This window comes from Chinchilla lanigera, unplaced genomic scaffold, assembly GCF_000276665.1.
Source record: "Chinchilla lanigera isolate Chin_1 unplaced genomic scaffold, ChiLan1.0 scaffold00003, whole genome shotgun sequence".
Classification (NCBI taxonomy): domain Eukaryota; kingdom Metazoa; phylum Chordata; class Mammalia; order Rodentia; family Chinchillidae; genus Chinchilla; species Chinchilla lanigera.
In genome coordinates, this window is record NW_004955404.1 from 33,837,649 (window position 1) to 33,865,598 (window position 27,950).

General features: G+C 38.0%; 1 protein-coding gene across 4 annotated transcripts in view; it reads right to left on the reverse strand.

The window, feature by feature from the left end:
• The window catches only part of Pibf1 (progesterone immunomodulatory binding factor 1), a 183,720-nt gene that overhangs the window by 123,746 nt on the left and 32,024 nt on the right, over positions 1 to 27,950 (reverse strand). For all 4 annotated transcript variants that reach the window (XM_013516628.1, XM_005374185.2, XM_005374186.2 and 1 more), the window contains exons 6-10: positions 23,472 to 23,605; positions 20,600 to 20,708; positions 20,144 to 20,325; positions 18,766 to 18,891; positions 3,561 to 3,659 (exon numbers count right to left, since the gene is read on the reverse strand). In XM_013516628.1, coding sequence (XP_013372082.1) covers positions 3,561 to 3,659; positions 18,766 to 18,891; positions 20,144 to 20,325; positions 20,600 to 20,708; positions 23,472 to 23,605 — 650 coding nt within the window. The remainder of the gene's footprint in view (positions 1 to 3,560; positions 3,660 to 18,765; positions 18,892 to 20,143; positions 20,326 to 20,599; positions 20,709 to 23,471; positions 23,606 to 27,950) is intronic.

Genomic DNA, 27,950 nt, shown 5'->3' on the forward strand with positions numbered 1-27,950 from the left:
GGCGGCGGCCGGCCTAAGGGCCGGTGTGCAACAGCGCTTGCCGCCACATAGCTCCCCATATGCTGGGGGCCCTCCCTCCGGGGACCTACGAGGCAGGAAGCTAGCCAGCCGGAAGACTGGCGCTCCCCGCCCATGGCTCCCTGTGCCCCGGAAGCCCTCCTTCTGGGGGCCTACAAGGCAGGGAGTGAGCCGCCAGTCCGAAGACTGGCACTCCCCACCCGTGACTCCCCTTGCGCTGGGGGCCATCCCTCTGGGGGCCTACGAGGCAGGAGCTAAGGCATTTTGAAAAGACATCCTGAAGAAGTTTTTCTTTATTTCTTGTAAACTTGGTCCCAATGCTACTACTTTAGGTGTTACCAGGCCAGAAGACGAGCTCTTTCATGTGTGAACCCTCCAAATATTTGTGGGGAGTTATAGCCTAGCACAATAGGGCATCACTGAATTGTTCCATGGGTTAGATCACTTTCCCCTGAAGGTCTTCTAGTTTCACACTTGGGTTCCAGGGTTTCAGCACAGTACTACAGGTAAGGTAATCACCAAACCACATTCTAATTTCTATTACTGTAGGGTAAGATCTCCATATTGAAACCTCCAGTCATTTTCACAGTTCACATCTAAAACTATCACGCCACTGAAGGTTTCTGAATCCAAGTGTATGTTCTTATGTGTATTCCATGAAATTCACTCAGCTCATTAATTATGTCTGAAAAGATTTATTAGATCTTCAATTTGTCACACAATTTATTTGTCACTCTTCTGTTTTATACCAAATTAGTTAAACATGTGAGTTTTGTATTTTAAGTTTGTTTTGGGGCAGGGCTAGGGATTAAACTCAGGGTCTCATACATGCTAGGTCAGTCTTCTTCGACTGAGCTATACCCAGAGCCCAAATTTTCGATGTATATATTGCTTATATCAAAAATTAGAAGCTGGGCACAGTGGTACATACCTTCTACTTGGGAGGCTGAGTCAGAAAGACCACTTGAGCCCAAGAGTTAAGGCCAGCCTGGGCAACATAGGGAGACCCCATCTCAAATCACAAATAAATCCTCAGGTCTTCACTTACCAATTAAATGAACTACTGCTGCACATGGTAGTATATACCTAGAATTCCAGCACTCGGGAGGCAGAAACAGAAGGATCACCAAGAGTTTGGGGCCAGTATGGGCTGCATAGTGAGCTCATGGGCAGCCTGAACCACATAGTGAGATCCTGTCTCAAAAAAACCCTCAAAACCAAACCAAAACAACAATAGGAAAAAAAAAAAAACCACTCAGTTTAATTTTTAATTTCAAAAGTTTATTCATTTGTGAAAGATATATAAGGAAGCTATACTATTTTAGCAACTTTTCTATATGAAATTATTTCAGAATTTTAAAGACCTTGCAATGTGTACCAATAAGAAATAAAAACTGAAAAAAATAGCCACTCTCAACCCTGCAAGCAGTCAAACCATTTAAAATTTAGTAGTCAACTAAATTTTACTGACACCCTAAGTAGGCACCCATCATCTCGAGGTGGAGGACTGAACCTCCTTGACCCACCCCTTCCAGGAAAGTCCCTTGTGCACTTGCTACGTGACTGGTTTCCCCATTTGATCCCCATTTAATCAATATTACCCTAGCGACTATACTTGTGTACTTATTGCCTATCATAGTTTTCTCCTGCCTCATACCCACCCTATGATTTGCCACTGGATCAGTACTACCTAAGCAACTATACTTGTAATCTTATTGATTGATTATAGTTCTGTCCCACCTCCAGCCTGGCTCCCCTTGTGGCTTTGCTCAATAAAACACCCTTGAGAAGCAGAGTTGGTGGGCAACCCACCTTCTGGGCCCCCTTCTGTCCCCCTCAGACAGACGCTTTCTTTCTTTCATTCAATAAATTCTTCCTACTCTTAAAAGAAAAATGAAATAAAATTTAGTGTTCAATAAGGTAAAGACAGTTAATGCTCACTAGTGATTCTCATTTTAATAAGCCCATTAAAAAGAAACATCTCTTTGCAATGATAAAGATAAATTAATCTTTTTCTTGCCTTCTTTATAATAAACAATTTTTTTTAACAAACATAATTTTGAAAAATGAACTGGGGAATGTACAGCAACTCTGGAATTAAATTCTGTGGTTTTTCTAAAGTGTAGTGGATTGATAACTGGCGGTCAATTTATAATCCCCAGCTGAACTGAGTAAGCATGGTGCTGGCTGTGGGAGGCCCACCTGAGGATTGTTGCCAGCAGCATAAGAGGCAGAACTGGAGAAGGCTGCAAGGCTGTTGGGAGCTGAGAAGGGCTATCGGGAGCTGTTGGTTCTCTTGGAGGAGCTTGTCATGCTGGCTTTCCTGATGAACTTGGCTGTTTTCATCCTGCGAGGAGCTTGGGACCTCGCGGGCACTGAGGATAGCTTCGGTTCACTTTGGGGAAGCTCTGGTCCTCACACTGAGCATTGCTTCCTGGCTCTGGAGGGGAAGATGGTGCACTGCCAGGGTCCCGAAGAAGCTTGTGGCATTGGCTTTGATGGGAACTTGGCTATCTTATCGGAGGAGCTTGGGACCTCACCGTGGCTGAGGATGGCTGTGGGACCTTTCAGGGGAGCCCTGGTTCTTCTGAGCATTGCTTCCTGGCTCCAGTGCAGATCCCTCAGCCTGCTAGCACAGATCTTTCATCCCGCTGGCAGACTTCCTAGATTCCACCACTGACCTTTGGGCCTTCACAGTGCAGATCTGTGAAACAGGCCTGCATGAGACATTGTCGTGGACTCTGGGCCTCCAGTTGGATTCATGGGAGGCACTGTTATGAGCTCTAGGTCTTCAGCTGGACTCATGCAGCACATTTCCATGGGATCCAGCCCCTTGGCTAGTTTCCTTGGTCTTAGTGTGTGGACAGATTTCCTGCACTCTCTTGTATATCATTCTTTGAGTGACTATTATAAATAATCTTATAAAATATGTATCCTGTATTATTTGTTTCCCCCTGCAAAAATAAGCCCCAAACCGACACATACAGTAAAACATTTATCTCTCTATGGTTAGCAATTCTACTTCTAGGTATTTACCCAAGAGAAACAAAAATATGCTCACAAAAAGCCTGTGTACAAATGTACACAGCAGCTTTATTTACGGTAACTACAAATAGGGAACAGTGCAGTGTCCATCAACAAGCGAATATAGTAAATTGGAGTGCAATAAGAAAGGAATTACTCATACAGTAACAAAATGAATGAAACATGATGTTGCCTCAAAGAGGCTAGACACAAAAGAGTATGTTCTATGTACTTCTATTTACTTTTAGTCTAAGGAGAGCACAACTGAATTACGGTGACAGAAATCAAAAAGTGGTTGCCTCTTGGGGGTAGTGGATGGGACAGGCTGAAATAGGTATAAGGGAACCCTGTGGAATAACGTGATGTTCAGTATCACGTTTTCAATATGTAATAATTATATGTTGCAAAAATAATGCATGTCATACTTAAAATTATATTTCTATTAAAATATTTTTTCTACAAGAAAAAGTAATAGAAATAGAAACAAGTTTTAACATTGCAGTTTGCAGGATGCTTACCTGTCTAAGAGCTGATCGTGTTTTTCTAAAGCATCCTTTTCCGCCATCACTGCTCGGTCCTTTTCAGCCAAAGCATTATCCCTTGCTTCTCGGAGATTTCTAAAATTCAACAATATTTCATTTATTTCAAATGTGTAAGTGTGTATCTTCAGAGATCCATAAGTCTGCAAGCTCAGAGATGGACTAGATGATTATCTTAAGGATGCACTGGAGGTTGGTGATGTGACGTGCATCTGTATTACATCAATCTGCCCAGTGTGCTGAGGATCTTGTGCAGCATGCAACTAATAATAGAGGTGCAACCCTGGTCTATCTCTAAATGTCAGAACTAGACTGGACAATAAAATTTTATTTTTAAAATTTTTCACAGGCAATGTCACTCATGAAAGCTACAGGTTGAAATATCTCTCCGTAACTTTTTTCCACATGGATTAGAGGACAGTCTAAACATTATATATTTTAGCTCACTTAATCCTTATCATAATTCATTGAGGTAGGTGTAATCACTCACATCCACACAAAAAACAGAGGTTTCAGGAAGTTAGTAAGAGTTTTATAAAATATAGTATGTGAAAGTTATACTAATTGAGATAAAAGAAAGAGGGAATGAAGTCTGGGATATGAGCAGCTGAAACCATGGACCTTGGAATCTCTGTAGTGAAAGAGAAAAAGCAAGGAAGACAGAAAGGCTGATCAACCAAGAGACAGCAGAAAGGACAAAGGACTGGAGGTCCTGATAAGATGACAAACGGATTAAGCGCTGGTAGCTGTATGTGTACGACGGAACATTAGAGATTGCTGTTGGGGAGTGGAGATTTGGAAATAGAACAGTACTTTGTGGCAGAAATGTAGTTGATGACAAGACAGGATAGGATCATTAGAGTGGTTAAGTGAGGCAGAGCTGAGATGAACTAATATTCATGTAGGGACTGAGAAATAATATGCCAGGGTATTAGACAAAGTAATCCAGTTTCAGTGGTGGTGACATTAGAAACTGCAATTGACCTTTAAAAAAATTGCATTTAGTGACAGTTAAAAGTGAATGTCCAAAAAATGGAAGGCAACAATAATAATTAGTAGGTTATTCAGCAAGGTATCTAAGATCAAATTCTATTTGTGTTTTAATAAGGATGAAACTCAAAAAATTACAACAGTAAGCTTCTTTCAGAATCAGTTTTTTTAAAAATCCTTTCCTAACGAGTTCTAATATAAACAAATACAAAGTATAACATAATTTTGTTCGTTTAATCCCTACAAATCCCTTCCGTTGTATTTTCTTTATTTTGTTCAATCAGATTTCTTGGTACATTTTAGATATACATAGTGATCACATTCCTCATAGAGAATTTGTACCTGTACATGATATAACTTGATATAACATGATATAACTAGTCTTTTACATGGCAATGCTAACAAATTTAAAATTTTAAATATCTCAGTCATTAGAGTTTGTGTGTCAGAAAAAAATAAAAGAGTTAATAAACTCATAAAATAAGAGTTTGTGTGTCAGAAAAAAATAAACCAAAACCTAGAGCAAGGTAACTTCTTTAAAACAAGATAAACTACTTTTGCAGTTTTATAATTTTGTATTTATTTTGTACTTGTTATCTAAGTGGAAATGTATTTTAAAATAGTTATTACAAAATGGCATTTTGATTGTTTTTGCTTTGTCTTGTTTTTGTCTATGTTGTTGGTATTCTGCTATTGCTCTTTTTTATTATTCTCTTCAAAATAAAAGTAATGGCATTTTGCTATTTTCTGAATTCATCCTGATTGCAATGATCTTCAGAAATACTCTATTATAAAAACAGACAAAACATGAAAATTAATTTTAGAGACAATAATATTCTCAAAATATATCGAACATTTCTCTATCTTTAATTCCTAGATGGCCTAAATATTTTAAATAGTAAATCACCACAGACAGGTTTCAATTTGTTTCTCAAACACAGTCATGTTATTTTATATGTTATTTCAGTAATAGAATTACAAGTAGATCATATTTGTGGTACTAATTAAACATGAATACTTGGTTGGCAGATGGAGAAACTTCAGTCCCTAACTATATTTCCTTGTATCAGTGACACTGGAAATAAGACCAAGCCACGGAGAAATGAAATAAAACCCAGAACAAACTAACATTAGGGCTTGTAAGAAGATGTATGGTTAGAGGGTACTAACACATATACCATGTCACGATCTGTTCATCCAGCTAAATGTAAGTGCTGTGTAAAAGCATAAACAAAACTCTAAGGTCACAAAGAGAAGTTTATTATTTTTAACTGGAGTAAGATAGATAAGGGAATGAAGGAAAATATTTCAAAAGGTGAGATATTAGCTAAACCTTGAATTGGAAAGGCAATTCAGAAGGAGGAAACAAAAATTGATAGGGAAAATTCCAGAAGCTAAGGGTCCTATGAACAAGTCCTCTAAAATGCTTATGGGTAAGAGTTCTGTGCAGAGCCATTCTCATTAGGCAGCACCCCTTCCACATCTACTTCACAACTGCAGTTGTACACTTCCTTCAATATCATCAATTAACGTGATTCCAGCTCATCTCAGAGGTTAAACGATGCATTATTCTTCCACTGACGATATTAGTAACAGCAAACGTATGGTGTTCATCACAGGTCGGAGCTGCTCTAGGTACTTCACACATACTAACTTGCTTAGCTGCCACAACAATCACATAAGCTGTAGATGTACATTACCTCCATTTTACAAGGGGGAAGACTAAAACACCAAGAGGTTAAACACTGGCCTAATGTCACACAGCAAGGTAAGCTACGAAGCCTGAATGTGAACCCAAGCACTCTAGCTCCAGAACCTGTACCCTGGATCATACTATGGTATCCTTCTGCTCCCCCATTTTTTTGATAGGGTGTGACCGTTAATCGTGATATACAACTTCACTGGATTAATAAATGACGAATAGATTAGTAAGGCGTGCTTGTGGGCGCGTTTAGGTATGGGCCCAGTTAGGAACCAGGCCACACAGCAAGGGCCAAGGCAGACAGGCAGGCAAAGCTTCGTCTACATTCCCCATCATTTACATTACCACCTGTGTGCTGCCGCCTGTCAGTCCAGCAGCCACATTAGATTCTCACAGGGGTGTGAACTCTGCTCTTGCTTCACAGACAGTTCTTCTTGGGATATTCTGACATAATGAGATTTACAGTATGTGCCCAGAGTAGATGGCACAAACATGTTAAATAAAACGCAGGTGGAAAAGGACTGTGAATATACTACACACTTGGTTTTACGGTTCAATGTGCAATATGTTCTTTCAGAATTTAGACAGATTTGATAAAACACCAGACAGATTACATTCCTGCCCCAGATAAAACAATTACTTCCATACAACTAATAAATAACATATTTCTAAATGTTAAATGAATTAGAAAATATAACAAACACAGTTACAGAGAAGATAGCAGAAAGCCAAATTTTCTCAAAAGAGAAACTTAAGACACCAACAGAAGCTATCTATAACACATATACATTAATGAAGCTCAGGTTTTAAAAGCCCAAACTGAGTCTACAAGTAAATGTCATTATACCAGGGAGAGATGCTGGAAGTTAGCCAGCTGGCCAGTATCATATCAAATGCTTCTAATACAAAAATCCCCAAACTCTCAGTATCTGCAAGAGATTGGTTCCAGGACACCCTCACAGCTCTAGTCCTGTGGGTACCAGAACCCAGGGACGCTCAAAATGGTGCAGTATAGCATATAAGCTATAAATATCCTTCTACACAGGTTTAAATCACCTCCAAATTACTTATAGTTATTATATTGTATTGTTTGGGAAATAATGACAGGAAAAGTCTATATATTTTTAGTACAATGTAGTTTGTTTTCAAAATATTTTCATCTGTAGTTGGCTGAATCAGCAGATATGGAAGCTGCACATACAGAGGGACTAGTATATATCATCCTTAAAAGTACTTTCATAAGTACAGCTAGTGTTTGCTCCCCGAACTATGTTTTACATCATTCTTTCAGACTGATTCCAACTAGCTCCACCTCCCTACACCTCCTATTTGTTATGTTTATGTGTGGGAGTTATATTCAGAGGGAAGATGGGAGGAGAGAGTAATTTTAATCCAATATGAAATGCAAAGGGAAAGTGAAGATCTTAGTATGGTTGGTTACTACTTGCTTTGGTCTGGTTACTAGAGAAACCACAAATGTAGTTTTCAACCTTTTTTTTATAGCAAAAGAGGGTGCTATCGTAATGATAACTGAGAAGCAGGCACAAACTACTATAGAATTTTCTTGGGCAAACTGGGAGATACGGCTAAATTATAACATTCAAAGAAGAAATTTAAACAAGTTCTCAACCATTTAATAAGCAGACTTTAATGTTATAAAACAGGCACGTTTCATATGTAACAATGCCATTTGTGCAACAGATGATTTAATACACACCATTTATCCAAAAATATCTCACAACTCAAATACCTCAGAATAAAACGTACATAAGAACACACTACTAGACAGGAAGGTATGTATGTTCTCACTTCTACAAGATGAAGTTCACAATACCAATAGGCCAAATCTAAATTTGTATCTGCAAACTGGTAAGAGAAATCTCAGAAGAATGAAAAAGACTGGGAACTTTTGAAATTCTAATAGGAACAAACGAGACTTGGGCGATGGCATGAGCATGTCTGAGCCTGAACAAACACCAACAATGCCTTAGAACTTGAAATTTACCAGGAGTAAATGGGAAGCAAACATGGCTGTCTGAGGAGCTCAGCAGGTACAACCAAGCAGTTGCTTTCTTCTGCCTCCATGTGAAACTATTTTTGCTTAATAGAAGTAGGTATTTTTTTCCTAGTTAGAACAAGAAGGAACACAAGTAGCTGCTCACTTTACAAGATAAGCTCACTTATAGGGAAAATGAATTAATTATCTCCACCTCCATATTATTCTCCTTGGACAAAACATAAAACTGCTAACTTCTGTATCTGATGCTTTTGTTTTGTAAGATGGTATACAACGTAAGAGTTATAAGTAGGTTATCTTTGTTTATAACCAATGATCAATAATTTTACCTTTAATTAACATGGGTAGTCCAAAAGTGAATAAGATATAAAAACAAAATAAATAAAGTACAAATCTTATTTAATACATTTTCTTGGGGGAAGTTATGCAGTTTAAGATTAGAAAGTTTTTGAGATCACTGTTGGCTAATCATGCTACATATCTGTCTCCTCCAAAACTCATGCTGAAATTTTTTTCGATCACATTTTATTGGTACATTTTAGATATGCGTAACGATCACATTCAACACAGAGAATCTGTATCATGTTGAAATTTAACTGCTACTGTAGCAGTATTAAAAGTTGAGATCTTTAAGAGGTGAGCAGGCCACGAGGAAGAAGCCCCTCTAAGTGGAATTTATGCCACTATTAAAGCATAAACTTGCCTGCTCTTGCTCATTCTCTTGCCTTTGGGCTCTGTAACTCGATGATGTAGGACAAAGACCCTTACTGGCACCTTGCTTTGCCTTGGTACTGAGTTGCTGGCACCTTGCTATTGAGCGCCTCTGCCTAATACAGTGAACCTACAAATTCCTGTTTATTATAAATTACCCACTCTTACCTAAGATAGTGGCACACGCCTGTAAGAGAAGAACTCTGAGAAGCTGAGGCAGGAGGATCAATGAATGTAAACCCAGCCTAGCAACTTAGTGACTTAGCAAGACTCTGTCTTAAAATAAAAAGGACTGGGGATGTAGCTCAGTGCAAAGGTCCTGAGTTCAACATCCAGTATAATTAAAAAAAAAAAAAAAGGACAGGGATGGAGGGTAATACAATGTGACGCACTGGATTCAATGGCTAGTACTTCTCCCCACAAACACTAAGAAAAACCCACTCAGGTATACAAAATGGGACAAGACATCTGGTACTCAAGCACACTTTTTCATTTTCTATGTGAGAAAACTTTGGCTGGAAGTAGACAATTATCTAACCTACATCATATTTAAATGTACATGAAATATTCAACTATACATATGAAAAATTCAAATACAAAAACATTCATTTAAAATCCATTAATGTGTTGATGCTTACTTAAAAAGTAGCTGATGGAATGAAGGTTGTGTTTTAGTTACTTTTCAAGTTGCTGAGACAAAATATCCAACACCCAAAGTTAAAAGGGAAAAGGTTTATTTAGATCACAGTTTTTAGCAGTTTCAGTCCGTAATCCTCTGGCTCCGGGGCAGAGTGGCTGGGCAGAGGAGCATCACAGAGTAGAACCATTTCATGCGAAGCAGAAGCAAAAGCAAGCAAGCAAGGGATCTTAACAGCGTCTTTCTGCCCCCTTTATCTTATCCAGGCTACCTATGGCAGGTAGCACGCCCTCAATCCTAGTGCCCTTGAGCCTAGCACTGCACCACGAATCAATCCCAGCGTCACATACTCTAGATCCAGCCACTTCTGAAAAAGCGCCACCTATGACCGCATGAAGCTTTGTGGGGACAATTAGACACAAGCCATAGCAAGTTGATATATCAAAATGAAACTAAGTGAATCTGCTCGATAGTTAAACAAGTGACTTCTACACACCAGTCACTGTGCTCAGTGCTCAGCAGATTTATTAGAAATCTTGTGTAGGGTTCCATCTAAGCCAATAGGCCCTGATCACTTAAAAAAAGTATCAATTCATACTTTCATTTGATAAATATACATTGAGCACTTACTACGTACCAGGCACTGGTACATGGGAATCCAGGACTGAGCAACAGATGAAAATTCCCACTCTTATGGAGGTTACATTCTAGTAGAAAAGAAACGGAAGGTAAATGAACACATAATATGTTAATAGGTCTTATCTACTTTGCAGAAAAATAAAGCAGAGAAGGGGCGAGGAGCTCAAAGCAGGGGGAGGACGGATTTTCCAATAGTAAACAGGGTAGTATGAGAAGACCACAAAGAGCAGGTGACATTTAAGGACCTGAGGAACGTGGGAAAATAGGGCTCTATGGTGTTGTCTGGGAGTAAGTGGTTAAGCAGTGGGCACTGCACACACAAAGGTCCTAAAGTGGGCGCATGCCTAACTGGAAAAGACGCAGGCGGCCAATGTGTTTTCACCAGTGACCAGAGTAGATTAGTAACAGTAAAACGGGCAGAAAAACCAGTGCAAGAGAAATAGGTCCCATCAGACCATACCATTTAATGGAAAACTAAAAGTTTAGTTTTCTTTTTTCCAAATTTATAAATGCTCTCAGCTGTTAAGAGTGAAGTACAGTTGGCAAATAAGACTGAGCTTCTTTTCTAAGTAAACTACTTCAAAATTTAGTTTTGATTAAGATCTCTTTAGTCAGTTTCATAGCTCTGACCAGCTGAAAGTAGTATGCCCTGCAATGTAGAGTCAGGTGTAACTCATTTTATCAATAAGACACTTCTAATAATATGCAAATCACACCTTCTAGGCACCTCAGTTTCCTCATTTATAAAATGGTAGTATTAATCCCTGTCATTTCAGAATATTTGTCCTGATTGATTCTTTTTACAGTATACGTAGTGTTGAGGACAACGCTGATGAACACTTAGTACCAACAGTAGCTACTGTTTGTATGTTAGCTAAATAAAAATATGAAGGTATTCACTTAGAGAATGAGAAATAGGGCACTGTGTCCTAAGACTTTATAGTGTGTAAAAGGAAAATGCTAATATTTGTAGTAGCACCCCAGGGAAAACAGAGAAAACTGCTGGAGGGGCTTCAGCAGCTCACACCCCACTCTGGCGCATGGACAGCTATCGGGAGGCAGATCTGAGGCACAGCAGAGTCACCAGTAGTAATAAACCCCGTGATGTCAGGCCTCCGTCAGAACCGTCACATCTATAAACAATTAGGAACAAAGAGCTATCTTCCTGTTTGAATCTTGTCTGCTACCTGTCAGTCAATAGCTGTGCCCTAGCACCCATCATCATTCTCTATGGAAGGAGAAAAGCTGGAGTCACTCTCACAGTTCACTCTCTGTGTCCATCACCAGATCTTTGCCAATTCTATGCCTAAGCAGTCTTTAAACTCAACTGTTCCTCTTTTTCTACTTCTCATCTTCGCCCAAAGCTCCCAACCAACCTCCCTCACTTGAGACCCCTTTGAACTATAACCCAACCCTCAGTGCAAGTCCAGTTATAAAAAAATGAGTACATCATGCACGTGACTAAGAGCCACCAAGAATTCCCCAATAAAAGGTACTTTATACATCTGGACTGATCCTACCTTCTCCGCCTTCCCCACTGCCTACCATATACAATGTAGGTAAATCAAAACTCTTATACGACATGAACTTATCTTGCTTCCTATCTGTAACTCCTTATATACCTTCAAATACTCAAATAGTATTAATTAAGTACTGAATCTATGTGGGAATCACCTACAGGCACAAAGGATGCAGTTAACAATAACAGCTAACAATAAAAACCCATTGACAATTTAAGGAACTGAGATACTAAAAGCATTATTTGCAGTCATTCTTTTCAGAATAATACAAAGACAAACAGAATACTAAAGTTTCTTTCATGAAAGAACTTAAAAATTATACCTGTATTTGAGGAGGTATGAATAAAAGAAGTTTGTTTGCTTAAGCACCAACTAGGATATACACTACTGAATGACGAATGGAACTTCTGTAAACTAGATCCAGTTCACCTGCTGTATACCTTATGTATCTTAACTGACCCTTCTAAATACACCTGGACTCAAGATTTAAGCTTTGTAATATAACTCTTAAGGTTCTACATAATTTCAAGTTTATGGCATTAAAGTTTCTTTTTGAGTATCTTTTAGAAGATAAAAAAACTGTGGCCAATATGGCTTTTACTGACAGGGTTGAAAAATAAAAATCACTAAAGTAACAAAATAAAGTAATAAAATACTAATGATTACAGTAGAAAGCATCTCTGCAGTCTCCTTTTCCTTTACTGACTACTCTTTCACACAATTGTAGAGCACTTTCTGTTTCCCTAATTTTTTTTTTCTTCCGTAACGGGAATCAAACTGAGGACCTTGCTCTTTCCAGGCAGGTGCTGTGCCACTGCGTTATCTCCCCGGCCCTTCCATTTCCATATTCTGTGTAGCATTAACAACACAATGAATGCCTTTAACAAATTCATCCTTATTCTTTTAATAGTTTCACTCAGAATATCCTTTGTTTATGATAAGGAGACTACCTTAGATAAGGCTGTTGTTACTTTCTGGAAAAATTTAAAAATTCAGTTGAGTTTATCTACCCTTACTTTATTATCTCACATTACTAATTAGAGAATAAGTAAATTAGCCAGTTATGCAGAAATCTAGACAATACAAAAGGCATGCAGACTCTCCATGCTTTATAATAGTCCCTTTTAATGATAACAATGTTATCAGTTTACTTATATATTAAACACTTATTTAAAGTCAACACAATGTATCAAATGATTTCACTTATTACATAAAGGCAAAAGGTATCAAAATAACCACATTTACATAGTTTTATAATTATAATACATTCTCATACCTACTATTACTTTAGACCTTTATAGCCACCCTGTGAAGTACTACTTTAGCTACTTTTTATAAAAGAGAGAACTAAATTTCAGGGATATAAGTGACTCTGCCATTCATCTAATAAGTGATAAAGCCAGGATGTAAGTTTAGTCATTCCAAGTCTCATAATTTTTTCTTTTTTTTTTGTCTTTTTGAGACAGGGTCTTGCTATGCAGATCGGACTGGCCTTGAGCTCACTTTGTAGCCCAGGCTGGTCTCAAACTCACAATGATTCTCCTGCCTCAGCCTCCCGAGTGCTGGGATTACAGGCGTGCGCCATCACACCTGGCCTTCAAAGTCTCTTTTATAACATACTCTCACACATAACATACTCTCACACAGGAGTAATATTTTATGTCTAATTGTGTAAGAAGATCCAAAACCTTTTAAGTACAAAATACCTACTAGGCAAGAAGTTATTTATGCAATAATAAATCTTGCCACCAGAGTGAGTTTCCTCATTATTTCCCAAAGTATTAACCTAGCATTTTAAAGTAACTAGAATTTACAGAAAAAACAAGATGCCTAACTCACTACATTGTAATCCTACCTGTATCCAAATATCCAAGTTTCCCATCTCCCCTAACCCCCTAGAACCCAGGGCCCTAGCACTGAGCTATATCCTGAGTCCCTTTCTAAATTTTGAAATCTTGCTAAATTGCCCAGGCTGGGTTTGAACTTGCCATCCTTCTGCCTCAGCCTCCCGGAGTGTGGGGATTACGGGAATAGTGACGCCTCACTACTTATCTTTTTCTTAAATCTATCTTCTACACTCTTCCTCTTTTCTCAACCCCTTAATTTGAAAAACTACTGAAATGACCACACGGTCAGATAGCAAGATTAAATGGCATCCGTTCCATCTGCATTTTCCTCACTGAAGAAGGGGAAATAAAAGGCATTCTCTTAGTAACCTCTAATGCAGAGAAGGCTAATTGAAGGCAAAACAGATTTCTCCAATCTCTCCATTTTACATTCTTCGAAAAATGTGTATCTGAGAGACAGGTAAGGGACTAAGCACAAACAGGCAAGTGCAGGGCGTTCTTCTACTTTATCTCCTGTAGCAACAGCACACTCGGATAAAATACACCAGACACACTACATATATCTAAATCCAAAGCAAGAGATTAAATTACTCTCTCTGTCACACACACACACACAACTTGCCATGAATTTAATAATCTACATAACAAGGAATACTTAAAACTTTTTCAACTATTCTAAATTGTAAAATGTCAAAAGAAATAATTTACAACTTAAATTTCCAACCTTTGGAAGGCCTAGAGGTACATAAGTTGTAACTGTAGTTCAAAACTCAAATAATGAAGAAATTATGACCCAAAAAGATTCAGTCATACAACATACAAGGTTGAATTACTGTGAAGTTAACAGCGGCCAGTGGCTGCTCAGCACTGCGTCAGAAAGGGCTCAGGCTGGAGTCTGGCACCACCTGGTGGCAACCGTCTGTGCTGGGTGACGATGCCTGGGCTCGCGGCTAGTCCTGCAGCTGGGGCCTCCAGGGCAGCGCCAATCCCAGGCAGGTATCTATCTTACTGTGGAAATGAGACCAGAACAAGCCTGGAGATGGGGAAATCCACTTTCAGCTCTCCTGCTTCCTGTAATGGCTCTCTTGGCTGTTTTCCACACAGCTTGACCAACCTACCTCTACTAACCAAGCTGGAGAAGGGCTAATATACACAATTTTATTCTACAGTAGGATGCATTTTAAATGATTCTTTTTTTTAAGCAAGTAAAACTGAGAAAATTCTCAAAATGATTACATAGCAAAGTTTATGTTGCTATATGGATGTTAAGGAATAATAGTATATTTTATACCAAATAATTAAATTTTAGTTATATTAGTCAACAGAAGTCTGTAAAATCCATAACAGAACTGAACCACAGAACTAAAGTACTAATGTATAAAAGAGAAATGGTGTTACCTATGCCATAGGTCTCTTTCCTGACCAGATCTTTCTGATGAATGCAGAATGTTCGACATATTTTCTATTTGGATATTCCAAAGACACTTCAATAGAACTAAACTAAATTTATCATGCTTTTCTAATAAAGTCTTGTATTTAGAGGCTGAGGAAGGGGGACTGTAAATATGAGCCCAGCCCGGGCAACTTAGTAACTGAGACCCCATTTTAAAAAATAAAACGATAGCCGGGCATGGTGGCGCACGCCTGTAATCCCAGCACTCGGGAGGCTGAGGCAGGAGGATGGTTGTGAGTTTGAGGCCAGTCTGGTCTACAAAGTGAGCTTAAGGCCAGCCTGAACTGCATAGTTAGACTCTGTCTCAAAAAGGGAAAAAAAAGGGGGGGGGGAGAGATAGGAATGCAGCTTAGTGTTAAAGGCCCCTGTGTTCAATTGCCAGTGCCTCTACACCACCACCATAAATCACCATCCATGTGGCTGTCCAACCAAAACCTGGCATCCTTAACTTCTCGCCCTTTCTCTATCTCACTTAGTCACTGCCTCCTGTTGGGTCTATCTCCTAAACACTTCAAATCTGGCCCACTTCCTCTGTCTCTATTACTACAAGTCCAGTTCCATCGTCATGTCTCAAGGGATACAACCCCCAAAGTGGCCTCTCTGTCTATAGCCTCTGCTCTTCCAAGCTATCCTCTAGACTGCACAGACCTTTTGATACAAAAGCAGACTGTCCCTGCTTTTCCATAAACTCCTTCACATATTCCTCACAGGTTTTACACAATAATCCTAATGCACTCTGGTCTTCTGTTCCCCTGTTGTTTCACTTATAATTCCCTGCCTCTCAGTCTACACTTTGTCCATAATAAATTATTTTCATTTTGTTCAAAAAGTTACCCTTGTCTTGCCTCCAGATTTTGATACGCGTTATACATTCATTCCCCAAGTCCTCTCCCTTCCCTAACTCTAGCTTTACTCTTGGTCATTATGCAGAGGTCAGCATGGGTATTTCTTCTCCCATGAAGTCTTCCCTGAGTCCTCCAGTGCTGGATTTGAGAAACAGGTTGACCTCATCTTTTCTACCCAGTCATGTTTTCTGTTATTATACAACTTACGACAACTGTTTTTCTGCTTATTTTTATCCTCTATTAGACTATCAGCTTTCTGAAGGCAAAGTTCACCACTTATCTACGGCATTTAGATTGTAGCTGGCATATGTAGCTCTCAATAAATATTCGCCAAATAAATGAATTTGCTGCCCTGAGAAATGCATGAGAGCTTGAATGGAAAGTTTGCTAATATAAAGCTCAGCATATAATAGGAGTATAACTCTTATTTTGGTCTGTACTTTGAACCCTTAGAGGAGCAAGCGACCAGAAGGAAAGGATGTTTCTTTTCTAATATAGGGCTGGGAGTAGGCAAATACTGCAAAAATGAGAATGTCTTTAGAATTCTTTAATCTCTGTATCTATCTCTCTTCAATCTCCTGCTGCCTTAAAAATGTACATTCATAAAAACATACCTGCTATGAACATGAAGAGACAGCTAAATACAACAGAGAAGGAGCCCTAAAATTATAAAGTGAGGAAAATAAGCCACAAATATATATGCTTCCATGCACAAGATGCTAATGCAGTATGGAAAACAGCTATATTGTGCAGAGACACATTATGACACAGTAGCTAAAATTTTAAAGAAAAGCAAAGTTATGAGCATAAATGTCAGAGCAGCAGTTACTCTTAGGGAAGGAAACAGTTAAGCAGGAACGGTCTCAAGAGCATTTCTGCAGTGCTGTATTTTCTACTTTCAATTTTGAAGGAGGTCATATAGTATTTAAAATTATTAAATGTACATTTAAAATTTTTTTCTGAACACCTGTAAGTTTGTCTTACATACACAGACATGCAAACATATACAAGGTCAAAAAGACAATATTTATGACACAGTCGTTGTTTTTTCCTTTTATAAGATAGGGTCTTGCTATATAGTTCAGGCTGGCCTTGAACTCAGTATATAGCTAAGGCTGGCTTTGAACTCATGGCGATCCTCCTGTCTCAGCGTCCTGAGTGCTGGGACTACAGAAATGCACAACCACACCCAGATCATGACAGAGTAAACTAAAAATGTTATTTACACAGTGATGCAATATTTCTTTAAGCTACCTGAAAAATAGCTTTTTAGGATTCAACACATGAAGGAGTCAGAGGCCTAATCACAGAAAAGATGATGGCACACCCTTGTAATTCAAAATTCAAATATTCAAACAGACTAAGTGCAAGAATAGCTAAAAGTGTTTTTATTTTTCCTAAGATAGGAAACTTTTTTTAAAAAATCAATTTAATATGTAGATTTTTTCCCTAAAACATATATTTTCTGCCCTGCTTTGCCACTGCCCACAGTATATATTTAATCAGTATATATTTAATCTATCATCAATGATCATCTAGAATTTTTAATTATAAAATTTTTTGCTATTTTCATTATAAACATAATCCTAAATTATGACTGTAATTATCTCATAGACCAAATAAGAGAAGGAACGAGAGAAAGGGCAGAACAGAATAAATGTTTGTTGGAGGTTACAATGAATGATTTCCTTTTTGTTCAGTTTAAAATTTCCTTGGGCACACACTTATATGCAGATTTTTATAAACAGATCCAACATAGATAAAAACCTACGCATGCTAAATTTATAAGGAAAAATAATGATCTGATATTTCACTTAACTCACAAATACCATGTCATATGAAGCAAATATCAAAATAGATGTTATAAATTGTACATGTGCCCTCTTGTTAACATAAACAGTATTTTCACAAAAGAAACCCAATAGCAAATCATATTACTCAGAAAGACAGCAGGATTATCTTAAAAATCTCTCCAAACTTGCTGTATTAAAATAACAATTTAACAGTAATTTAAAAAAGTATCTTGGGCAATTTACTACTATAAATGTAGTTTTGACAATACAGGCCATATTATGAATATAGTGTAAAAAGAGCAGCTGTCTCCTCTAGAATTGAGGGGTTGAAACACCAGATTTTCTGCTACTATTCCTCTAATAGGAATGGTACATTACAATGCTAAATAAGATTACAGTACACAAGTCAGGTTTAAAGTCTTGCTGTCAACAATAAAAATTTCATACACTCAAATCAATGTCAGTAAAACAATATTACAATCAATTTCAAAATAACTGTCCCATTCAAATACAAATTTTAAAAAGCTATAAGATTAGTCAATGGCAACAACTGCAGCTGAAATAACCAGAACTGTTTTCCCTCAACGCTGCCAATCTCTACGGAGGCAAACTGCACATACAATGGTTGAAGAGAAACTGCCATGAACAAGATATTCCTTCAATTTTAGCTACTATAACATCTTTTAGAATTAGCAGCTAAAAGAGGTATTTGCTGTATTTCACATTACTAGTTCAGATTTTTAAAGTTTTCCAGAGAAACGGTTGGTGTGTTACATGAAAAGCTAATGGTGTCTCCTAATATATACTTTCATTTCTTTTTTTTTTATCCCGGCACTCTGAACTAATCTAAAGGCAAAAAGACATTACTAGAATAAAATAGAGATCAAGGCAATACTGGAGTAAAAAGGTCTAAAGTCTGAAAAATACTGTTCTAAATTATCTATAAAAATAGTATTTAATTTCACAAACCTCCTATAACTTCCAAGTAAAGAGAAATAAAATATCACAAAATCTCTACTTTTTTTTTTACCTGTTTTCTCTCTCATACATTTCCCTAGAGGCACTTCGAAGCTGATCAATTTCTTGATTAGTTTTCAACTTGATTTGCTCCAGTTCATCTCGTAGTTTATTTTCATATTCTGTCTTATAATGGTCTCTGCAAGGAGTCAAAAGGAGCATCCATGAATTTCTTTTGTGAAACAAATAGGCTTCTGTCCTCTATGTAAGATTCTAATATATCAAGTGTGCTTTATATACTATATTTGGAGTGTTCGTTCCATGAGCATATATACTAAAGTTTTAGAATTTCTAAAAATGCTGTTTTGAACCAGTTCTATCTAAAATTTCATCCCATTAAAGATAGTAGTGCTGGGGGCTGAGGATTTAGCTCAGCAGCACAGCGCCTACCTGGCAAGGGCAAGGTTGTGAATTCAATTCCTGGTACTGCGAAAAAAAAAAAAAAAAAAAGATAGTAGTGCAAAGGCTTAACTACTTTATAAGATGTTGATAGCTCATGCTGGATACTCATATTTAAAAATACATCACTAATAGTTTTTTTTTTTTTTTTTTTTGCTTTTGCTTTTTCTCCGGTACCAGGAACTGAACTCACGACCTTGCACTTGCCAGGCAGGCGCTTTGCCACTGAGCTAAATCCCCAGCCCCTCACTAATAGTTTTTAATGCATATGGCTGAAAATAATCTGGTGCAGTACAAGTTGAGACATAAATAATATTAAAAAAATATTTTTAAGAAATCAGTCTGACTTTATAATAATGCTTCCAACAACAGCTATATTGGCAAGCATAGTACACATTGATGAAAAAATACTAAAGCCAGAGAAAAAGTTATAAACATAGAAACTGTGAAAGGGTAAAATTTCAATTTTGTTTTAATTTTTTTTTTATAGCTGTTTTTGAGACAGAGTCTCATTATGTAGTCCTAGCTGGCCTCAAACTCATGATCCTCCTGCCTCAGCCTCTCTTGTTTTAGCTTTTAATGGACTCTAACGGAACTCTAACAGCTTATACAAGTCTAGAAGGAGAGAGAAGGCAAGAATTGAAAACAATATGTAAAAATGCCTCGTTCTTCTATGTTTGAGTCAGGAAATCATCAGTATACTCAAGTTTATTCAAAATGACACATCTACAGAGACACTTATATAACTTCTTTGCAAAACCACTCATATTAGTCACAGGGAACTAAAAAGATTGTGCTAACAGAAATAGGTTTTTGATGTTATTGGGAAAACCAAATTACCTTAGACTAGAAAAGAATGTAAGGAAATAAAATGAAGCATTATCTTAACATCATCGTATGTAGTCCTTAAAAAATCATCTTCCCCAACAATTCCCTGAAGAAATATGTTGTTAATTTATATACATTTACATAGGAAATATTATAAATCTTGCCTGGATGTTACATATTTCTCATACATCTCCTCTCGGGCCTTTTTGGTCTCCTCCAGTTGAAGCTGAAGCCGCTCAAGGCGGTCCTCTTCGTGCGCACAGCGCACGCTGAGCTCCATGTTCTGGCGATTGAGATACTCCTTATCCTTCTGCAGCAGCGTCACGGTCTGCTGTAAGGTGGCCACCTGCGGGAACAGAGCAGCGTCCAGAGGGTGCCGCCTTCCTCCGCACGCGGCCTCGGTGAGCTTCTTCTGAGCTGCTGTTACTCACCACATCAAACCTTCCCTTTAAAAGGGTGAGCAAAAGCCTACCTTGCAATCATCTGTCCAAAAAGAACTGCTAGAACTCTCTTTTTATTCCAGGTATCTACATCAAAAAGGCAAAATGTCCCTCCCATAGTTTTGCCCTGGGCTATTTTGCATTAATATCATACAATATGTGATTCTATTATAAGCTTACCTCTTTTGATAATTCACTTCTTTCTTTTGCTTGAGTTATGTGAGAAGCTTCAAGTATTTCATGTTTTCTCCTAAGCTCAAGGACTTCTTGTTCAAGTGCATCACGTTCACTATTAAAGTAACATTCAAATACATGTGTAAATTTTACATCTTTTAAAGTGAGCATTTTAAAAGGTTGACGATGTATCAGGAAGCTGAACAGAGACACTAGGCAGAGGAGATCTGGTATCATTTTATGAACTGTGAATTACTGAGTTAATCAAATTTAGAAGGGACTCTCTGTTCAGGACTTTGTTCAGATACTAAGTATCAGTTTGTTACCTTTAAAAAATACAGGCAGGTATGGTGGCATATACATGTAATCCCAGAAATCTGGGAAGCTGAGGTAGAAGGATCAAGTTTGAGCCAGTCTGGGCAATTTAGGAAGAGCTGCTTTCAAAAAAAAAAAAAAAAAAAAAAAAAAAAGGGCTGAAGATGTAACTCAGTATAATGTGGACTCCTTCTACGAGCACAAAATGGAAAAAAGTGACCTACACTAACCAGTAACCATAATAAACCTTTGTAGGGTATATTACTATCTTTTTTCACTAATCTTCAGTTTTATCTTGATGCTACAACTTGTAAAGAATTTATAGATAGCTCAGTTCAGACTCAAAACCCCTCACAACTTAGCACTTACTACACTGCACAGCAGATACCTATGCCCAGATATTTTTGATTTCCATTTTCAGACCACCTTAATTTCTAAATAGTATTTTTCACTGAAATAAACCAGAACTCCTTAGAAAAAGAGCTGAGGCAATTAAATCACAAAATAAAACTAAGAACATTATGTTATGCCAGAAGGTAAGGAATTGCTAAAGAAAAAAAAGCATTCAGATGTAATTTAATAATTTTAACGACATGTATTAGAATTATAGTGTAAAAATAAACTGCAAGTTACTTTTTATTCTGCTACACAGAAGCATTTGAAGCCTGGTATAGTGGCACACGCCTGCAATCCCAGCAGTCGGAAGGCTGAGACAGAAGATTGCCAAGAGTTCAAGGCCAGCCTGGGCTACACACAAAGTGAGACTGTCTCAAAAACCCTTTTCTCAAAAAACAAACAAAGTTGTTTCTTTTTGCACATTTGTGAGAATTTATCAAGGACACGTCCTTCCACCCTGTTTACCTTGCATTTTTTTAAACCATTCACCCTGCGGTAAACCGAAAGGTTCATAGTATGAGTGCCTCTTGTTTTTGTGCTCCATTTCTACCACATGAAAATAACTCTAATGCTTTTGTTTCTTTGTGTTTGTCTTTTTGAGACAGGGTCTTGCTACGTAGCTCAGGCTGGCATCGAACCTCCAGCAATCCTCCTGCCTCAGCCTCCCACGTGATAGGATTACAGGTGTGTACCACCACACCCGGCTTACAATGCTTTTTGATCAAGGTTCTATTTTCCTTTCCTAGATTTTTATTATAGAAAATGAGAACACATATAAAAACAGAAATGATATAATAAACACCCATGTTTCTATCACTCGGTTTCAATAATCACCAACAAATGATACATCTCATCTCACTTATCCTTTATTCATGGCCCCTCTAAATATCCTGCTGCCTATACTCTTTACACTTTATCTGTCACTGTTACAGACTGACAGTGGAAGAGGGGACATCAAAATTTCAATTCAGAAGGATCACCCTACCATCACAAACTAGGACTTGAAAATGCTTTTTTCCCTGACTTTTCTTAGTATGTTTGCAGTTCAGAAAATGCTTGAACTTCAGCTTTCTTCAGGATCCCACTGAGTACAATTCGCATGGGTTTCAAATTCTAATAATTACTATATTTTGCAATAATAATATATACCTAATGTGTACCACATATCAGGCAGAGGGGGACTGAAGTGTCAACACTGAACAGCTAAATCTTTGCAAATTCACTTATATTATTATATAGTTTATAACTTAAATTATATAATTTAAAGCATCCATTTATTTAACATGTATTGACTGTATGATACTATATATATACTATTACTGTGTGATACTATATATACTGTTACTTCAGGTACAAGTAGATTCAGCAATGAATACTTAGAATAATGTCACTATACGTATATATAATTTATAAATATAAATTTTTATAAAGTTTCCCATACTTGCTCTTAGTTTATGTAATACAGGTATTTATGTTAGCACTATCTCATAAATGAGAAAACTCAGAAGGAAGAGATTTACTTAGAGACAAATAGGTAAATGATACTGAACTATATTCTACTTAAAGGAATATATTTGCTGTAGTTACCTAGGAGTAATACGTATTTGGGAAACAGGTTTACGAAGTAGTTTTTTAAAAGAGTACCTATTGTTAGAACGGGACAGCTGTAAAAGAGGGAGAAGATTTAAGTATTTAAATTGATTCTATACATAAAAATGGTCACCAAAGAACATTTAGACAATATTTACACAGTTGCTGTTCTTACTGGGTTTCTATTTTTACATTTTATAAGAGAGCAGCAACTCTGAAATAAAATCCAGAGAACTAATATAAAAATACAACTTATACCCAACAAACTGCCAAGCATACGTACTTTTGTGCACTGAAGAAAAAGGTAAAAGCAGAACTAATGATTTTGATGGTAAGAAATTAGGTGACTTTGTTTTGTCTTGTTTTGTCTTTTTGAGACAAAACAGGGTCTCGCTGTGCAGTTCAGGCTGGCCTTGAGCTCATTTTGTAGCCCAGGCTGGTCTCGAATTTGCAGTGATCCTCCTGCCTCAGCCTCCCGAGTGCTGGGATTACAGGCATGTGCCACCACGCCCGGCTAGTCAGGGGATTTTGACACATGCTAAAAATGAGGGCGACTACAGCCACCTTAACTATTTACCTCTTGACTTTATCGTAGTTCTCTTGACGGTAGTCACCTTGCTGAATTAACTGTTTTGTGTCTGCTAATTCTAAGGCCAAACGTTGACATCTAATTTGAAGTTCGGAGTAGTTTCTTCGCTCTTCCTCGTAAGTCTACAAATCAAAGGAATAATAAGACATTTCAAAGTAAATATAGTTGACCCAATTCTGTATTTTTCTCTTAAGCTGAGAATGTCCTTGTAGATAAATTTTTTAAAATTCTCAATTTTTCTACAGTATTTACTGATTTTTCCCTACTCAAGGATAGGTAATCTTAAATTTACAAAGTTGTTAGCTCATCTGTTTAAAACCTAAACAGTTTTCTAGAGAACAAGTATGACAAGTATGTTTCTGTTACTAGACCAGTAGTGTTAGATGACACTTTTCAACAGAGTTACTGTTAGATGCTGAAGACACAGAAATGAGTAAAACACAGAAGCTCACAATTTAGATGAAGAATCACACAAGTATCACCAAAAGATAGTTGGTGAATGAGCTAACAATGCCGCTCTCACTGAGGCATGCAGCAAAAGTAAATTCTGTGGTCCTCGGAACACATCCCTACATTCATGTTCCTTTACTCTCATCACACTAGTTACACATGAAGGAGACTGCTGAGCTAGCGGAAAAGGAGCGGAAGTGAAACAGCAGGGCTGACCATAAAGCCCATCACTATCTGACTTTCATGGAGATTTACAGTTCTCTGAGTGTACTATGCATCCTCTAACCTGTGCCCACTGCCCGAATACCTACATGTCATCCGAATACTCGCCTCCTTCAGAAAACTAGTCTCTTTGCGCTGTCAAACTATGAGATGTGATACAAAACATGTTTAAACTATTGCAGTAAAAGACACATTGCCATTAATCTCCCTCAAAATACATCTCCTAACTTCAAACACACTTCTGTCATTCTTGAAGGAGTTCTGGAAGTCCTTCATGTCTTTAGTTGCACTATCATGGCCGCCTTGATGTCCTCAATCAGTTAAAAATGTTTCTCTCTCATAGTCATTTTAAATTTGGGAAAGATCCAGCAGTTGCACAGTGCAAGATCCAGGGAATAAGGTGGATGAGGACACACCACAATGTCTTTATGATCTAGCCTTTCTACTGGATGGCATTCAGCAGCTACATTCATTGTATTTTTTATTATATCTCCTAAAGATACCAAAGGGGACTTCCAGAACAGCTTCAGAAAGTGTGCACTGAGGGGGGATTAATGGCAATGTACCTTTTATTGTAGCAAGTTTATATGCATGTATGTATTTTTGAGACAGGGTTTTACTACGTAATAAAGACTGGCCTTGAAATCACAGTGATCCTCAAGTCTCAGCCTCCCGAGTGCTGGGATTACAGACGTGCACCACCACTCCTGGCTTTATTGTGGTAAGTTTTTTAAAACTTTAAATATTCACTGTATATTTTAATCATACATGTAGTTCTCCTTATAACTTGCTGGAATGAAACATTAAGGTCAGATACTTTGTTTTGTTTACTACTAGAGCTCCACAACTACACAGTGTGTGGTATAGAATACAAAATAAAGTAAATGCTTTGGAATAGAGTAAGAAATGAATATATAAACTTGGAGGGAAAGCAGGACTCATGAATTGCATTCCTACTTATTTTCATCCTTGAAATTTATCAATCTTGCAGTCAAACATTAACTCTGTCTCCCACCCCGTAAAACCTGGCGTGGTAAATACATCTTGCCATAAGTCATTCCTTTTTGATAGCTGGCCAGCTAAGTGTGGTCACATTCACTCCACCAATACTGGGTGAATTATTTCTGTGTGACTGCCCTGGGCTAGGCACAACAGATACAAAGTTGAGTATGACAATTCTTTTCCTCCAAAAGCTGTTCAACGTAATGTTGAAATATTAGGTCCCAAAACTATCAAAGGGCCTTCTGAGAGATTAATTATGGGAAAATGGTATATATAGTGTGTTTTGTTTTAGCATTACGTTCTCTCCCACTGAAGTTCTCTACGAGAATGGAATGTTACTCTGGTATTTATTATAGGATTACAGGTAAGTATGCTCTATTACTTCCCAAAGGATCATAAGATACATCATTGCAGACATAAATCCTAAAGAAATCTTAGCTCCTCTGAATACTGCTTTATCTTTCTAAACACTGCTAATCATGTAACTGTTTTGGAAGACAGTAGTCTTACGATTAGGAGGTAAGCCCTACAATTAACTGTCTAGAACTAAAATACCTACGTTTTGACATTAGACAGGTTAGTTACTTCTCTCAACCTCTAGGACTTCTTCAGAGTTCTTATAAAGATCATATCAAATAATACATATAAGGTGAGTATAAAAAGGCCTAACACATAGAAATGCTGATTAGCTACAAACTAATACAGTTACAATGCTTCTTCTTTGCTTTGACTTCCAGAGATTACAGACAAATTAAGTTTGTTTCTTTTTTTATTTATTTAGATTTTTTTTGATGGCCTCACTATGTAGTTCAGGCTTTGAACTCACTGCATAGTCCAGGCTGGCTTCAAACTTGTGGTGACCTTCCTACCTCAGCCTCCCAAGTACTGGGATTACAGGTGCATCACAATGCCTGGCAAATTGATAGTTTAGTAAATGCACAAAGACCATGAAAGAAGCCAGAGGAATGCAACTATGAAGCATATAAACAATTAAAGGATGGGTAAAAGATAAACAGGCCAATGAACCCAAAGGAGCACTAACAGAAGCCAGGCTAAGCCAGAGGTGTGTGTCAGGAGCAGTGGGAGAGAGTGTGCTGAGGAGATGGAGGAGGCATTAGTATGAGCACCACCGAGAAGACAAACAACAAAAACCTGTAAGTATTTGTGGTTTGGGACAGAAGACAGGGAGCCAGAAACTGAGCAAATATATCTGAACACTCAGTATGTCCCTGTTTTGTGCTATTTTAATTGTATAATCTCAATGGTTCATGACTAAGTATGAAGATTATCTTCTGAGATGAGAAGACGGGGTTCAAGAGTCAAGTCTCAGACGCAAGAAACAAGGACTCCAAGCCTGTCAAACACCAAAACAGCAACCAAGTTGTTCTACAGTTAACAGTAAAAGTGGAGAGAGCAGTAGAGCAGCGAGCAGGGCTAATTAAGTATTAAAAGATGGTCCAACCTTGAAGATGTTCAAATATTGACAGGAAAGAGCTAACTGCCAAAGTGGGATTGATTCTGGAGAAATGAGGAATATTCCAGAGGGTTAAGTCCCTCAGAAGGCTTCAGCGGGTGGGATCTGGAGTCCAAGTGCACAGACTAGTCCAAGAGCAGAACCAGACTTACCACAGACTCTCCCCAGCTGGTGCACAGAACTAGAAACTTGAATTTTTAAGGTAGCTCTTATTACCCTGCCTCAGGTCATGGCCTGCTCCTTATCCTAATGCTTCCCATACTTATAATTATCACTTCATTCATAAAGGCACCTGCTTTTTCCATTCCTCGAGGGATTCTTCCCACTGTAAACAGTAAAGAAGAGCAACCTAACCAAAATGAGGGCAGAAGAGAGTACGTTTGTAGGTTCGGTGGCACGAAGTTGTAGGTGCTCTCATTGGAGGATTTCCACTTTCTCTGTGAAATAAAATACTAAGTGATCACTGAGAGTGAGAAGGAAATCAGAAAGCTGGAGATGTGAGGAGAGTGGGGAATGCCTAAAATAATCTCTGAAGAAAAGGCGAGGGCAGGAAAAGACAGAACTACCCCACAATTGTGTGGGTGCAACGGCGGCTGGTGACGTTAGACTTGTGCTTGCTGCTTGTGTGACTTTTGACAGCGGTGCTCAGAAAAATGAGACTGGAGGTTTACTCAAGCTGATTTGATAAGAAAGTTGGGACTCAGGCAAGAGAAAGGTTTAAGACTGGTAACACGACGCAGAGGAAAGAAAACAAATCCAGGAAGGCACTGGCAAATTATATGAACTGGAAATTCTGTTCAAATGAGCTGGACACAGATTATAGATAAATGTGAAAATACAGGAAACAGTATATGTTTAGTGGCCCAAAATGAAATGATAACTTTAGAAGTAAATCAGTTGTGGGCAACAAGGCACAGGATGTAGCCTAAGAGACTGAGAGGTAGAGGACACATCATCTGGACAGGAGGTCAATAAAATTAAGGTCAAGGATGCAGAAGTAACCCAGGCAGCAGTGGAAGTGAAAAGCAGGACCAGACCTACAGCAAGACCTCTGCTATACAAAAAGAATGTCCTGGGGGTTTGCAAGTGAGGAAGACGCTAAGGTGGAGTGATGTACAGACGACGTGATGGTTATTTTATTTCTAGTGAGGGTCAAAGTCCAAAACTGAAAAGTATAAAGATCTAGAGAGAGCAATAGCACTGAAGCATGAAATAGATGGGACGGGCTCCAGGTATGATTCTATGGGAGAGCAGTTCCATGGGAGAATGTCTGTGTACATATGTGTACATATATATATATGTGTACATGTGTACATATA